The sequence below is a fragment of the Protobothrops mucrosquamatus genome, unplaced genomic scaffold (assembly GCF_001527695.2).
Source record: "Protobothrops mucrosquamatus isolate PMUCROS unplaced genomic scaffold, P.Mucros_1.0 scaffold109, whole genome shotgun sequence".
NCBI lineage: Eukaryota > Metazoa > Chordata > Lepidosauria > Squamata > Viperidae > Protobothrops > Protobothrops mucrosquamatus.
In genome coordinates, this window is record NW_015386481.1 from 317,427 (window position 1) to 332,761 (window position 15,335).

General features: G+C 54.2%; 2 protein-coding genes across 2 annotated transcripts; one reads left to right on the forward strand and one right to left on the reverse strand.

Moving 5' to 3' along the window:
* Positions 1-1,300: 1,300 nt before the first annotated feature.
* KLHL21 (kelch like family member 21) lies at positions 1,301-7,570 on the reverse strand. The gene is made up of 4 exons (XM_015812733.1): positions 6,559-7,570; positions 5,473-5,878; positions 2,154-2,226; positions 1,301-1,582 (listed from the first exon to the last, which is right to left on the reverse strand). Exons 1-4 carry the CDS (start codon positions 7,568-7,570, stop codon positions 1,301-1,303), a joined length of 1,773 nt encoding a protein of 590 aa, XP_015668219.1.
* A 2,327-nt stretch (positions 7,571-9,897) lies between these two features.
* On the forward strand, positions 9,898-12,835 carry PHF13 (PHD finger protein 13). The gene is made up of 4 exons (XM_015812767.1): positions 9,898-9,936; positions 10,192-10,293; positions 11,653-12,208; positions 12,609-12,835. The coding sequence occupies exons 1-4, from the start codon at positions 9,898-9,900 to the stop codon at positions 12,833-12,835; spliced, it is 924 nt and encodes a 307-aa protein (XP_015668253.1).
* Positions 12,836-15,335: the final 2,500 nt, after the last annotated feature.

Sequence of the window (15,335 nt, forward strand, 5' to 3'; positions counted from 1 at the left end):
TGTGATCACGGGGACGCTGCGACGGTCGTAAGTGTGAAAAACGGTCCTAAGTCACTTTTTTCAGTGCCGTTGTCACTTCAGTCACTAAATGATTGGTCGTAAGTCGAGGACTACCTGTATAGGTGTAGGTTTTTTGCAATTGCAGAGTTGCAAGCTGCGACGCAAGAAGGAAAATCCTGTCGGTCCGTTCTAAAGTCACACGGCCTCCGTTCTAGGCCGGTGCGTAGAAATTACGTCTATAAAAATATCTTTTTCTCCATCGTGGAGATTACAGGCCATTGGGAACAGTCTCCTTAAAAACACTGCAAAAGGTAATAGTTTATTTTTGCTCCAAGACACTAGTCCTCTTGACGAATGGCAGAGGCAGGGCACCAGTTCAGCCCCGCAGCAAAAAAAAAAAAAAAAACAACCAAAATTCCTTAATTTGGTAAATTAAAGATGTCTTTTTCTGCCAAAGTTGGATTTATTACCCAGGCATTAATATGAGGCTTTCTTTTTTTGCGTCCAAGGCACATTGGCTTGATGAGCAATTTCTTCCAGAAAAAAAATAATAATATTATGGCCTCTCTTTCCAGACGCAGAACGACAGAAATGTAAAGGTGGGAAGTGGGGGGGGGGAGGAGGGCCTAGAGGTCATCCAGACCAACCCCCTTGCTCAGTGCGGAGACAGGCAGCACAATCCATTCATCCTTCTCCTCCCCCCCACAAGCAAATGCCAAGGAATGGATGGCACGGCGGGTGGAAAGAAGCGCTCTGCAACCTGATTGGGCGACGGCAGAGAAGCAGACACCGGGAAGGGTCCCCTTGGGATCATCTATCCCAACCCCAGAAAAAATCTCCCTCAGCTAACCCGCGGTGGACTAATCTCCTCATCCAGACCCTTCTCTCTGGGACCATCCACAATGTCACAAACAGGAGAGGGGGGGCATCATTTTTAGAGTCTTTTTTGACCAGTATAGAAAACTTGACCTATGAATTCTGAATTACATCCAGGATCAAGAAAGGGGAAGGGACACGTTCCTCGAAGACCTTCCTTTCAAGGTTCCACCTTCTTCCCTCCCACCCCGTCCAGAGCTGAACCCCAAAACCTCTGTCCCAGTCCCCAATTAATCCTTCGGGAACCGGCCTGCAATGCCACCCCATTCCTGGGTCCACCACAGAGAAGACCTGCGGAACTCCTGGACAGGACCAACCAACTTGGCGAGGCCAACAGGGCGCCATCACCTCCCAACCCCGAGGGGTACCACTGGAGCACCGGCCACTGACAAGCCACAACAGACCCGACAACCTCTCGGCCCCCTTAACGCAGCTCCTGCAAGTCTTGTCTGGGAGGGTTGGGGGCGAAGGGGTCTTCCAGGGCCTGCTTCCCCTCCTCCCCCTCCAGCGTCTCCGGCATGAACTGGCGGAAGATGCTGACGCTGCTGTGCCAAAAAATGGGCTCCGGCAACTGGCCGGCCACGCTCCACTTGCGGCTCTCGGGATCGTACGTCTCCACCATGGCGGAGAGTTCAAAAGTGTTGTCGTAACCGCCGGAGACGTAGAGTTTACCTCCGAGCACGGCTAGGCTGCCTCCCACGTGCACCTAGAGTGGAGAAAAGGAAGGGTACCAAAAGTATTATCATTATTATTGTGGTCTGACGCAGTTAGCCAGATGTTTGGACTGGATTTGGCCTTTTTAATCCAGCTGCTGAGAACTTTCCGAGGAGCTGGGAGAGGCAGATGTGCTTGTTGCACAAGGAATGTGCTGCAGGATTCAAGCTGTCCCAAGTCAAGCTGCCTTTTGTAATTGACCGATGGGGATGTTGTCAATGCCAATGGCTGGTTACACAGCCAGCCAGATGTTTCATTTCATTTCATTTCATTTTATTTGATTTATATCCCGCCCTTCTCCCGACGGGACTCAGGGCGGCTCACAACATATTTAAAACAGAAACATACCCACAATCCCCGCCAAATAAAACCAAATTAAAACCAAATATTTTAAAGTTGTGGTGTTAAAATTTTCTAAAAAAAACTGGAGTTGGCATTTTTATCCACCCACTGAGTCCTTCTCGAGCACCCCGGAGAGGCAGATGTTGCTGTTTGATGGTGTTAAAAGATAATTCTGAGAATTGAAGTCCACCCCTCTTAAATTTGCAAGACCCCCTACCTACCTGGAGCATTGGAGGGATTTTGTCCCACTGGTTCTTGGCTGGGTTATAGACATCAACTTCAGCTGAGTCATCTCTGGAAGACAAGAAAAATAATTGATAACGATTAATAATAATTATTATTCACAATTAACACTTTAGACGCATTCGCCAGCAAGGTGGAGGGGCTGAGTTAGGGGTATATAAAGAAAAATCTCAGATTTCTTGATGGAAAGTTTTTCACAAAATGTAAGTTTTTTCCTAATATTCCTGGTGGTTTGGGCTGCTTACAAAACGGCACAAATGCGAAATATATATATACAAAATCAGCCCTTCTTTGCCTGTTTTAGCAACAACCTTCTAGAACAGTTGTCGGCCAGGAGTTGTGAGCTAAGCACAGAATGTTCCTTGGCCGATTGTGACATGCCAAGTGTGACAGCAACAGGTGTGCAGATGGAGGGGGGGGGAAGAGAGGAAGAGTGATGGTGGGAAAAAAAAAAGACATTTGTCACCTCCACACTGCAGACACAAACCCCTTGGGGCTGCCCCAAACAGGAGGCCAAAATTTCAACCACATGACAGGCAGTCCTCGACTTACGACCACAATCGAGCCCCCAAGATTTCCGTCGCTAAGTGAGACATTCAAGCGACTTTTACCCCGTTTTACAACTTTTCTTGCCACGGTTCTTAAGCGAATCGTTGCAGTTCTTAAGCTAGTAACTGAGTCGCAAAAGGGGATCGCATGACTCCCCGGGACGCTGCGACCGTCATAACTATGAGTCAGTTGCCAAGCGGCTGAATTTTAATCCCGTGATCATGAGGATGCTGTGACGGTCAGGGTGAAAAATGGTCCTAAGCCATTTTTTCCTCTGCCGTTGTCGCTTTGAACAGTCACTAAAGGAAGCGTTGTAAGTTGAGGGCCGACTGTATAGCGTGCAAAAAAGCAACAATTGAGCCCACATCGTTTTGGGAAATTTGCAGGATTTTTTTTCCCCCCGTTCGAAGAACCTTTGGGAGGAAATTATGCCGGGCGGACTCCAGAGGCAAACGATCACCGGAGTTTTTTTTTTCCCGTCTGGCTTCACAACGGGAAAGTTGTTCTTGGGATCGGCGAGGAATTTAAAGCATGTCTTAAGCTCCGGAAAAATCTGGAGTGAGGAAAATCCGCGGGGACCAGCTGCTAATTTCAGTTATGAAAAAGGCCAGCAAGAATTCCTGGCATGCATTCCTCGTTTGTCTCCAGAGCCCATAAAGGGGATGGTGGTGACAGGGAGAAAGAGGGGCCGTCCCGTTCCCTAAAATGACGGTGGCGCTCCGGATAACGTCCTGATTTTTTGCAAAGAGGAATGTGGGCGAAGGAGGAAATGGATCAGAAATGGGCATAAAGTGTGCTAAAATGGGTGGATCCTCAGGAAACTGACCGCCCTGAAAGCTGCCTTGTCGTATTTGGCTATTCGAGGCAGGGCTTCGACTTAACGATGATCCGTTTAGTGACCGCAGTTACGATGGCACTGAAAAAGATAACTTAGGACCGTTTTCCACGTTTATGACCGTGGCAGCATCCCCGTGGTCCTGTGGTTATGGTGAACATAGGAGAAGGAGAAAGGTATGTTTGTAACCACGATAAAGGCGGCATCCAATCAAACAAACTAGGTTTTCCACTCTTTAATGCCCCTCAAACCCCTAGCTTGACTTCAGCTAGTGCAGGAGCCCCAATCTAGAATTAAGGGAAAAAATTCCTGACTTTTGGAATAATTAACCGGTGGAACGGCTTGCCACCTGAGGTTGTGGGTGCTCTGTCGCTGGAGGTTTCCAAGAACAGACTAGACAGCCACCTGTCTGGAATGGTGTAGGGTCTCCTGCTTGAGCAGGGGGTTGGACTAGAAGACCTCCAAGGTCCCTTCCAACTTTTATTGTTATTCTATATGAACGTGTCTCCTGCTTGAGCAGGGGGCTGGACTAGAAGACCTCCGAGGTCCCTTCCAGCTCCCTTATTCTGAGAGGGCTGTGTGGAGAACCGTCCCCAGCTTTCCGAGCGGGAGTGAATGTCTGAACTGGGTCCTTGCCTGCAAACCCCTCTTAGCAGCAGCCATGGTGCCCATCCACGTTGGCACACCCAGTGCGTGGAAATGCCAACGAGGCTCCTAGCAATCAGCCAGCCACAAACAGCCTTTATCTGAACGATAAGGCCGGGACGAGTTCCAGGCCTTGCTTCAAGCCCCCTGAAAGACCATGTTTGGCTAAAACCCTCAAGTGGTCCGATCAGCAGCCCTTCGGCTCCGATAAGACCCCCGCAGGCGAGTCACGCCGTCCGCCCAAAGCAGGAAAGGGAGATTTTTTTTGGCACCCAGGAAACAGTTCCTCCTCTCCCCCCCGTCCGATTCGCGGCGTCTCCCGGTGCAATGCAGCACCTCCAAAAAAAGCAGAGAGAAGCCCTGATAACCTCATATATATATATTTTTTAATCAAGAGCTGGTTTCTTTCCACAGGGAACAACCACCATCCCTTCAGATAATCTTAAGAGCCTCTGGAAAACTGGTGCTATTTTTACAGACAGCTCTCTGGAAAAGGCAGAACTTGTAAAAAGTCCTACTTTTGTCACCTTTGCTTTGCTTTTAGCAGAGGTCCTTTTTTGGGAGAAAAAAGAAAAGGAAAGGGGAAAAAAAACCTCTTTTAAGGCCAGGAAACTCCAGCTGGATCACTGGAAGTTTTCAAGATTTGCCAGGAAGGGAAAGTCTGGGTCTTGTCAATCAGAGCTTGTTGGCCTTATGTTGGCCTGTGTTCACTTAAGTACAGGCAGTCCTCAACTTACGACGGAGCCCAAAATTTCTGCCGCTAAGCAAGACAGTCGTTAAGTGAGTTTTGCCCCAGTTTACGACCTTTTCTTCCCTCGGTTGTTAAGTGAACCACTGCAGTCGTTAAGCCACATGGTTGTTAAATGAATCTGCCTTCCTCACACGTTCTCCTGCTCGAGCAGGGGGCTGGACTAGAAGACCTCTAAGGTCCCTTCCAGCTCTTATTCTACTCTAAACCATTCCTTGTCACAAGGTCGCAAAAGGGGATGGTGTGAGCCCGGGACACTGCGGCCGTCATAAATCCGAGTCAATTGCCAAGCATCCGAATTTTGACCACGGGGATGCCGTAAACATCGGTCGTAAGTTTGAAAAACGGTCACGTGTCGCTTTTTTTCAATGCCGTTGTAACTTCGAACGAACTGTTGTAACTTGAGGAGTATCTGTATTTTCCAATATAAATATAATGGCCGTTTGGGGATTTTTCTGCCCTTGACTTCCCGTGCCCTAGTGGAGTCTTTCTGCACGTTTTCCCACTCTGCCCCTCTTACCTGATGAAGTACATGAGCCCCCCAAGGGTGACCGCCTTGGGGGCGAAGGACCAGGGGGGCAGGGGCCCACAGTTGACCAGGGACCACAGATCCGACCCGGGGTCGTAGCACTGCATGACCAGGGACTCCTTCCCGGCCAGGGAGCCGGTGGCGTAGAGCTTCCCGCGGTAGGTGGTGGTGGAGCAGTCGTCCATGGGGTAGAGCATGGGCTGCAGCACCTCCCAGCTGTCCAGCGTGTGGTCGTAGCGCTCGGTGCTGTCGGCCGCCACGATGTAGAGGAGGCCGTCCAAGACAGCCGAGCTGTGGTACTCGCGGGCTTTCAGCATGGGGGACACCTCCGTCCACTCGTTCACGCTGGAGTTGTAGCGCCAGACGCAGTCGTAGAGCCGCGAGCCGTCGGAGCCGCCTGCAGAGAAGAGCGATAAAGTAGAGCGGTGAGAAGGGATAGAGAGTCCACTTGGGCTAGTGAGGAGGGCACCAGGCTGGAAAGGGGAGTTCTAGTCCCAGCTTACGCATGAAAGCCGGCTGGGTGACTTTGGGTTAATCACCAGGAGATGGCGAGTTCTAGTCCCAGCTTACGCATGAAAGCCGGCTGGGTGACTTTGGGTTAATCACCAGGAGTCGGTGAGTTCTAGTCCTGCCTGAGGCATGAAAGCTGACCGGGTGACGTTGGGCCAATCACCAGGAGACGGTGAGTTCTAGTCACACCTTAGGTATGAGTAGGCCAGCCCAACCTGGTACTAGAATGCACTGTCTCCTGGTGATTGGCTTGAAGTCACCCGGCCTTGCTTGGCTGCCTAAGGCGATACTAGAACTCACCATCTCCTGGCGACTGGCACAGGGTCCCCCAGCTGGCTTTCATGTCTAAGCCAGAACTAGAATATTTGGGCCAAAGTCACCCAGCCGGCTTTCCTATTACAGAACTAGAACTCGCTGTCTCCCGGAGACTGGTTTCCCGTTCGGGGTTCACCGAAATCCGCCCCTCCGCTCTCAACGCCCCAGCAGTGCATCGCTGCCCCCCTCCAAGTGCAGGCGCGATCCTAAGTCAAGAAGGGGGCTCAGGGGTGCGAGGGGGGGTCCACTCACCGGTGACGTAGACATCGTTGCCCAGGGCAACCGCGCTGTACCCGCCTCCCAGGTGCTCGGGGAACTCGGCCAGGTAGCGCCAGTGGCCCGTGCGCGGGTTGAAGCCGTCCACGGTCGCCAGCTCGTCGCAATCCCGGTCGCATCCGCCCAGCACCACCAGCAGCTCGGCCAGCCCGGTGGAGGGGCGCGGGCGCAGGCGGGCGCAGGGCGCTCCCTCGTGCCGGTCCAGCCGGCCGGCTTGGAAGAGCCGGGCCTCGGCCACCAGGCGCAGGCAGGCGGCGGATCGGGCCACCAGCGGCTCGCCCTCCACTTGCGCCAGCAGGGCGAAGCGGCGCACGAAGGGCAGGCGCACGTGGGCCAGCAGCTGGGGCAGGAGCCCCGCGCGCGATCCCGGCTCGGCGCGCACCCAGCGCAGGGCCAGGGCGAAGGCGGCCTCCTCCTTGGGCACGCGCAGCGCGTCCTCGCGCAGGTAGGAGACCAGCCGGGCCAAGGGGACGCGCTCCAGCTGCGCGCCCAGCTCCCCGTCCGGGTCGGCCGCGTGGCGCAGGACGCAGCGGCGGGCGGCCTCGGCCAGCGGGGCGCAGGCGAAGGTCTCGCCGAAGTCCTGCAGGTCCAGGGCGGCGCAGGGCTCCAGGCGGGCGGCCAGCCAGGCGCCGCAGGCAGCCTTGACCGCGGGGAACTGGAGCAGGTCGGCGGCGCGCAGGAGGCGCTCGGCCAGCTGCGGCTCCCCGCTCAGGGCGCCCAGGCGGCCGGTGTAGGCGAAGTCCAGCAGCAGCGCCAGGCAGTCCGGCTCCACCCCGTGCAGCCTCACCCGGGAGGCTCGGGCTTCGCGCAAGCCGCCGGCGAACATGGCGCGGAAGTAGCCCGAAGCCGCGGCCAGCACGGCGCGGTGCGCGCCGAATTCCTCGCCCGTGCCGGCCAGGAGGGTCACGTCCAGCAGCGCCCGCTCGGCGCGCAGCCCGGCCAGGCCGCGCAGGAGGGCCGAGGCGTGCGCCGCTTCTTCCGCCTCCATGGCTGGAAGGGGCGGACTGAGCGCGCGGGGATGGCGCGGGGCTCCTCCCGCGCGAGGGGCCCGCCTCCTGGGCGGTCCTCGGAGGGGCGGGGAGGGGGGTGGTCCGCCTCTTGGGGAGGGGGCTGCCCTGCAAGGATCCCCCCACCCGAACCCTCTCCTTGAAGGCTGGCAAAGCGGAGAGGGCTTGGGGGCGCCCGGTTGGGGAAGGGGCGGCTGGGTGGACCCGGGTGCAGAGTCCCGCTGGTCCGATGCAAGCTTGGGGCGGGGGGGGGGCTGCCCTGCTCGGATTCTAACACACACACACACACACACACACACACAGAGAGAGAGAGAGAGAGAGAGAGAGAGAGATGCCAGGAGCCAGTTCAGCCAAAGGCGAGCGATCCTGCCCCCCCCCCCCCAAATTCTTGCAAATCAAAGCAGCCTCACGGGCGCCTGGTTGGGGAACGAGGCGCTGGATTGCCCCGTGACTTGAACCCCGTGCCAACGTGGCGCTTATGCAAGGAGGCATCCTAGCTGTCAACACCCTCCTGAGACGGAGGGGGGGGGCAAACCGTGTGCCAGCATAGTGCCAAATGCAAAGGAAGGTCATAAGTGTGAATGACATCACTGTAACTTCAAACGGTCACTAAACGAATCGTTGGAAGTCGAGAGGATTGCCTTTACTGAGCTTCTTCTGCAGCCATTTCTTAATTTGTTTTCCCAATTATGTTTCAAGATGGGACCCCCTTTTTGGAGGCTACGGTTGAAAGCTGCAGCGAATTGGAAGTCCAGGCGGTCTGTCGGTCACTCCTGTCCCTTGAAGGGGATTTGGGGACCCCTGGCAAAGCCGGGGAGACAGGAGGGTTCAAGGGCAGAAGAAGCACGGCTGTTATTTTGGGTGGTCCCTGACATTTCTGAATTTAGAGGCTGCTTCTGGGGTCTTCTTCCCTTGCCTCACCTGTCCGTGTCCGTCTGGAGTTGTTTACACACCGAACGTACGAAGTGATAAAAGGCAGAGTGGAAATTTAATACAGGTCGTCCTCGGCTTGCAACGATCCATTTAATGACCTTTCCAAACTACAACTGCCCTGAAAAAAGGTAACTTATGACCGATTCGCATTTTCGAACCACTGTGGCATCCCTTGTGGTCACGTGATCAAAATGCGGACTCTCGGCGACTGGCTCGTACTTATGACGGTGGCAGAGTCCCCCCAGGTGATGTGATGCCCGTTTTGGGACCTTCTAAGAAGCAAAGCCAATAGGGAAAGCCGGATAATAACGGTGTGATTAGTTTAGCATCTGCAGTGATTCGCTTCACACAGCAAGAATGGTCGTAAAGAGGCAGAACCCCCTTAACAACGGTCTTGCTTAGCAACGGAAAATTGTGGGGGGGCAATTGTCGTAAGGCTAGGACTGCCTGTCAAATATTTCCTTGCTTCGGAATCCAAAAGGGTTACTATGCACAAGGAGAGTTTAGGAAAGCCGATGCCTTTGACTCCGGAGTTGCTATTTGGGGAGATTGTAAATCTTGTAAACAGCACCCCAAAGAAATGGGGAAGGACCAGGTTATTTTTCTATTTTTCTCCCGTTTCCCCACCACAAGCACAATCCCAGATGATGCACTGGAGCCAAACCCCTCCAACTTCAGACACACTGAAAAAAGAAAGAAAGAAAACAAAAAAGCAGAAATCAAAGCAAAACAAAAGGTATCAATTATACCCACTCTCCTTTTTGGGGGAGGGGGAAAACCAGCCCTTTCTCAAGTTATGGCCCATCATCTCTCCTTTCTTTGCTGCTGAGCACCGGGCTTCAAATGCAAATGAGCGCCATTAATTTTAAAAGGAGGGTGCAAAGCAGGCGAGTTTCTAGTCCTCATGGGGGAAGGAGGAACATTCGCCCCCATCGCATCCCCTCGGCTTCGGGCGCAAGAACGGGAAAGGAGCCCTAATAGACGAAAAAAACTCCAAGGGGGGTGGTGGAAATAAAAAAATAAAAATCCTTCCTCCATTTTAGCAACGGGGGAGGTGGGTGGGAGAGAAATAATATCAAAGTGTCTGGAAAAGCCCCTAGCGGAGGCTTTGGACTACGTTTCCCGGCATGGCCTGCGCGTGGCCGGGCGATACGCATGCGCCAACTGAAAGCTAAGCTGCCTAACTCGGAACGGGAACTACGATTCCCGGCAAGCGGCGCGCGGCGCGCAGGCGCAGCAGCTGCGAGTAGAGGCGGAGCCTACGAAGGGGGGGGCAAATCTCCCCCTAGCCTTGCAGGGCGGGGCTCCCCCTCTCCCCGCCCACCCCAAACCCCGCTGCCGGTACCGGGCGACGCCGCCGGAGGAGACCCCCGCCATGGACTCGGACTCCTGCGCTTCCCCGCCGCCCCCCGAAGTGAGTCCCCCCCCCGGGGCATCCCTCTCCCCGGGGCTGACACCGGGGACCCCTGGCCACGCCCACGGAGATTGGGGGAGTGGGAGAAAGCAGCCCCCCTCCTGCTGCAAAAGGACCCCCCCCGTGCCGATTTGCTGGAATGCAACGAGGAGGGGGCGTTTGCATGGGGGGTGTCCCCTTCCGCGCCCCCCAGGGGCAGCTTTCCCCCTTTCTGCNCTCTCTCTCTGCCCCCCCCCCCGCCTCTCTCCTTCGCAGGATTTCCCCCCGGGCTCCAAGCGCTGCCGGACGGTGGAGGATTTCAACAACTTTTGCACCTTCGTCCTGGCCTACGCGGGGTACATCCCGTACCCGCACGAGGTGGGGCTTTTTTCGGGGCGGGGGGAGCCCCGGGAAGGGGGTCTTGCAAAGTCCTGCCGGGCAGCCAGGGCCGGCGGCGGGAGGGGGAAGCTGGGCTCATCGGCAAAAAGGGCTGGGATCCTGTCCTTTGACCAGCTGAGCGAAAGAAAGGGGAGTGGGGGGGGAGGCTGGAGGAGAATTGGGGGGCGGGGGTGGGGTGGCGTGGGACACCCCAGCTTTTGGAGGCTTTGCCCAGGGCTGCAAAAGGACAAAGATCGCGTTTCCCTGCCTGGGATGCCAGCAGGGGCCACCAACCAAGGTTAGCAGGAGTCTAGGCTGCTTCAGAAAGGCAGGGGGGGGAATGTGAGTGAGGGCTGGAACTCTTTAAAGCCGCCACATCGTTTCTGCCCTTGCATCTTTTCTGCAACCGCACAGCCACAAAGAGGCTGTCTCCCCCTCCCACTGGGGACTCTTGTCACGCATGAGAAAAGATTCAGAAGGGTGGGTGGGTGGGAGGGAACGTGGGGCGTTACTGGCACTCTTGAAAGCTGCCGCGTCTTTTGGGAAGAATGGCTGTTTGCCAGGACCCTTATAAGGATTGAGAAAAGATGCAGAAAGAGGAGGGTGGGGGAGGGAATGGGGGCCACAGGTGGACTATTAAAACTGCCACCTCCTTTCTGTAATTGGGCAGCTCCCGAGAGTGGCTGTCCCCGCCCCCCCCCAGGGCGATTTGCGGTGTATGAGAAAAGATGCAGAAATGGGAGGGGGTGCGGAAACTTGGGCATTCTTTAAGGCTGCCGCATCTTCTCTGCTGTTGCATCTTCTCTGCAAATGCACAGCCAAATGTGGCTGTTCCCTGGGACCCTTGTAGGGCTTGAGAAAAGATGCAGAAATAGGCGGGAGGAAAGGAACTGTGGGACACAACTGGAACTGTTGAAAGCTGCCACATCTCTTCTGTGATTGCTTGCTTTCTTCAACTGCACAGCCACTAAGGAACTTTTCTCAGGATCCCTCCCTCGTGATGCTTGAGAAGAGATCCACAAATGGGGTGGGGGGTGGGGAATGTGGGCCAAGCCTGAAACTCATTCAAGTTGCCGCATCTTTTCTGCAAGGGCTGCCGAGGGCATCTTTGTTCTGCGGGAGAAAAGATGCAGAAACAGGGCAGGAGAAGGTTGAAGGAAACAGCCACAGTTGGAACTCACACAGGCTTGGTGATTCCTCCCATATCCTTGGAAATGCTGTGGCGGCTTTGAAAGAGCTGCAAAAAGGGGGTGCTTTTCTCCCCCCCACCTCGAATTTCCAGGCCGCCTTAATCCATAGCACTTTCTAAAGAAAATAAAAATCGATGTGGCTGTTTTAAAGAGTTTTTTGTGCCTGCAGGACATGTCCGGCTGGAGCAGCGCCAGCTCCCCCAACAGTACCCGGGGGGCCATTGACAGCGATGGAGGGGAGACTCCTTTGGGACCCCTCTCCCTGCCAGGAAAATCCCGGAAGAGCTTCAGTCAACTCAAGCATGGCAAGGCCTATTCCTCGCTCTACCAGTGGACAAAGCCCAACGGATTTTTGGTGGACCGGAAAAAAATGGAGAAGTTCCGGAAGAAACGGCGGCTGGTGAGGAAGGACACAGCGCTGCCAGACGTCAAGTACCCGGAAGAAAACGAAGAAGAGGAAAGGCTGCGGGAGAGAGAAGGAGAAGAGCCGTACGCCGAGACCCCGCTCAGCCCGTCCTCCGAAGGGGACGCTCAGTCCTCCACAGGCCGCTGCTCCGCCTGGGATTCGGACACCCCGTCGAATCCCCCCTACGCAGCCGCTGCGCCGGAGGAGCAGGGCCTTGTCCAAACGGTGGGCAAGAGGACCATCATACGACAAGGGAAGCAGGTGGTCTTCCGAGACGAGGACGGCAGCGGAGACGATGAGGACATCATGGTGGATTCAGGTAACCCTGGTGGGAATCTCTCGAACGCGGAGCCCTGTATGAAGATGGTGAGGAGCGAGAGAGAGGGGTCAGTGGGCTACAGACCGTTAGAAGATGGGGTATCTCCTCAGCGGTGTTTCTCAATCTTGGTGACTTTTGGCCAGTCCCTCTCCCTCTCAGCTAAACACACCCCACAGGGTTGTCGTTGTGAGGAAAATAGGAAGAGGGAGGGCTGTTGGGTAGGTTCAGCCCCCTGAAATATTGATAGAAATAATAAATGCGGGATAATAAATAATACACCAAATAGATGCCAGTCAGGTGCGCTGAATCCTGGCCACCTTAGAACTGGAGTTTCCCATTTTTCTGACTCTCCCGGACTTTCTCCTCCACTGACCCCCCCCTTTTTTCCGGACCTTGACAGATGACGACTCCTGGGACCTGGTCACCTGCTTCTGCATGAAGCCCTTCGCCGGGCGCCCCATGATCGAGTGCAAGGAATGCCACACCTGGATCCACCTCTCCTGTGCCAAAATCCGCAAATCCAACGTTCCCGAGGTTTACGTCTGCCAGAAATGCCGAGATTCCAAATTCGACATCCGACGGTCCAGCCGTTCCCGGACGGGCTCCCGCCGGCACTTCCTGGACTAAGCCAGTTGGGAGCTGGTGGGTGCCGAACCTCAAAATTTGGGGGGTTTGAGTCAGTAGGGCCGCGGCGGAGAGCGAGTGAGACCCTCCAATCTTCTGGATCGCCTGATTTCCCGTTGGGAGTCGAACTGATTCCCGGCTGCAAAAGTGGGGTGAAGGGGGGTCTGGGAGGGTCTTTTCTGGTCTCCTTGTCTTGGGAGCACAAAGGGAAATAACGGGGAGCTGACCAGGACCCCATTCGGGGAGGGATTGAGGTGCAAACCAGATCCACAAAAGGTATCTCTACAGGAGACGAGAAAAAATTATATATATATATATATAAACTCTCGTTATTCGAAGCACAGATTTGGAGATCGGGAGTGTTTACAGAAGTGACTCTCTTTCTCCCAGAGGTCAGTCCAAAGATTTGGGAAGCCCTTGATTCTGGAACAACCTCCCACGAGCTGAGTTTGGAAAGACGGGAACGATGCAAAATAATAATAATAATCTTATTTTGACAGCAGGAGCACTGGGACCCCTCTATCCCAGTGACAAGATTTCAGCCGCGCTATAAAAAAGGGGAATTGCCCCTCTCCTTTAGGGAGGGGGGAAGGACGAACTTTTTTCCTGGTGCTTTGAGAACGAGCCGAAGGTCCGAAAAGCTGGACAGCCCAATGGGATGAGTGGGTGAGGGGGCTAGGGAGGGGTGGACCTCGGTTCAGCTGTCAGTCGGTGCTGCTTTTTGGACCTTTTTTAAAGAGGCACAAAAGTCTTCTCTGATGGGTGGGGGGAGAAAGTGGGGGGAAGACCCCCCCCTTCCCCGTAATCTTTTGATTGGTAAGAAATTCCTGGTCTGTTTCTGGTGTTGTGGTGTGAAAGCCTTTGGCTGCGTCCCAAAAGTCAGTCTGGAGAAGGGTGGATTCCTGGATCCTTCACTCTGCAAGATCCACTCAGATCGCTCTCTTAACGTGGGAACCATCCAGCCATCCCACTGGAAAATCTCCGGCTGTCGTGCGTGGAGGAAATTTCCGGTTTCTTTTGGGGACTCTATGCCAGGACTATTTTTCCGTTCCTTTCTTCTTTGGTTAGCCACGTTTGATGGGGCGGGGGGGGGGGTGTCCCTATCGCCAAAAACCGCCGAGGTCTTCAGCCCCCTGCCCCCAAACAGCCGTGTATCGAGGGTTTCGTCTGTGTACAATCTCAGTTCAAGAGCTTTAATTTTTTAAAACAATTAAAATTATTTGTTTTATGGAATCCTGTGTCTGAGTTCGAATCCCTCTCTCGCCTGTCTGCCAGCTGCTTTCTTCTGACACCCCCCCTTCCAAAACGACTTAAAAATAATGCAAAGAAATCAGGTGATATGGTAATTTCCGGGTATAATTGCACCCCGATCAATAAATCAATGTTTTCTTTTAGATTATAGGTGGTCTTTGACTTAGGATCACAATTGAGGTCAAAATTTATGTTGCTTTAAAAAAAAACAAAAACCCAAGAAATTCCTGTTGCCTTGTGAAAAAGCACCTTTGGGGGTATCCTGTGTTTCTGCTGCTGTATTGGACACTGGAGGTTCGCCTTTGAAAAATGCTCCAAAGGGACAGTCCTGGTCTACTCTGCAGGGCTGTTGTAGCAATTTGCAACATGGAGGAATCAGCCCCCTTGCAAAAACAACAAAAAACACCTTGCAATGAACGTGGTGCAAAATGCATGCTTTTCAGTTGCTAAAGACTGCAGAGTTTCCGGGGGGGGGGTGTCTTTGCAAGAAAAGCCCCAGGTTTGCAAACCCAACGGAGCAAGATTCGCCACGGCTTCTGAGCATGTGCAAAATAACCCCAGCACCTTCGGCTCTCTGCAAAGAGGGGGGCAGTGGAGCCGGGCAGGAAGGATCTAGCCAAAAGGACGGGAATCCAGGGGAAAGGAAGCCACGGCCGCCATTTTTGGTGAGGGCGATGCCCAAAGCTAAGCGAATGTCGGGTTTGCAGGCGGATAACCACCCGGTAGAGAAGCCAGCCGGCCTGCCGAGGACCGACAGGAATGAACGGGAAGGAGAAAGCGCTTCCACCCCGCGGGATCCGGCTCCTATTTCGCCTTCTGGCTGGCGAAGTCCGCCTGGCAGCCGGAAGGAGGAGTTGCAAAGTTCCCCTTTCCTCGCTCTACCTCTATGACGCTGACTCGCGGATGCGCATGCGCGCAGCATCCCAAGTACCACCGGCTCCCAAGCGAAGCGCTAGGAATGTGGGTTGAAATCCACCCATCTTAAAATGTGGGGAATACGGCTCTAGGGTGAACATTTGAAACAAAGGGACTACACAAAATATTTTAAAAGCTTTGGCAAGATTTACAATCTATGTTGATGTTTGGATTTTGTCTGGGGGGGAGGGGGGAAGGCCCAAACTTTAATTTGCAAGTGTGTGAAAAAGGGGCCGGTCTCTTTCTTTCCCTTTCTCTACAAACCGCAAAATGCATCTTGATGCACAAGGGGGCAAAGAAAATCTTTCGATAAGAAAGAAAAAGTTCAGGTATCAAC

Bases quoted from the DNA above. Each gene is read 5' to 3' on its own strand.
- KLHL21 (XM_015812733.1), bottom strand. From the start codon at position 7,570: ATGGAGGCGGAAGAAGCGGCGCACGCCTCGGCCCTCCTGCGCGGCCTG. The intron at 5,879-6,558 runs GTGAGTGGACCC...TCTTCTCTGCAG, and splicing joins CAACGATGTCTACGTCACCG to GCGGCTCCGACGGCTCGCGG. The intron at 2,227-5,472 runs GTAAGAGGGGCA...CTTGTCTTCCAG, and splicing joins GGGCTCATGTACTTCATCAG to AGATGACTCAGCTGAAGTTG.
- PHF13 (XM_015812767.1), top strand. From the start codon at position 9,898: ATGGACTCGGACTCCTGCGCTTCCCCGCCGCCCCCCGAA. The intron at 9,937-10,191 runs GTGAGTCCCCCC...TCTCCTTCGCAG, and splicing joins CTTCCCCGCCGCCCCCCGAA to GATTTCCCCCCGGGCTCCAA. The intron at 10,294-11,652 runs GTGGGGCTTTTT...TTGTGCCTGCAG, and splicing joins ACATCCCGTACCCGCACGAG to GACATGTCCGGCTGGAGCAG.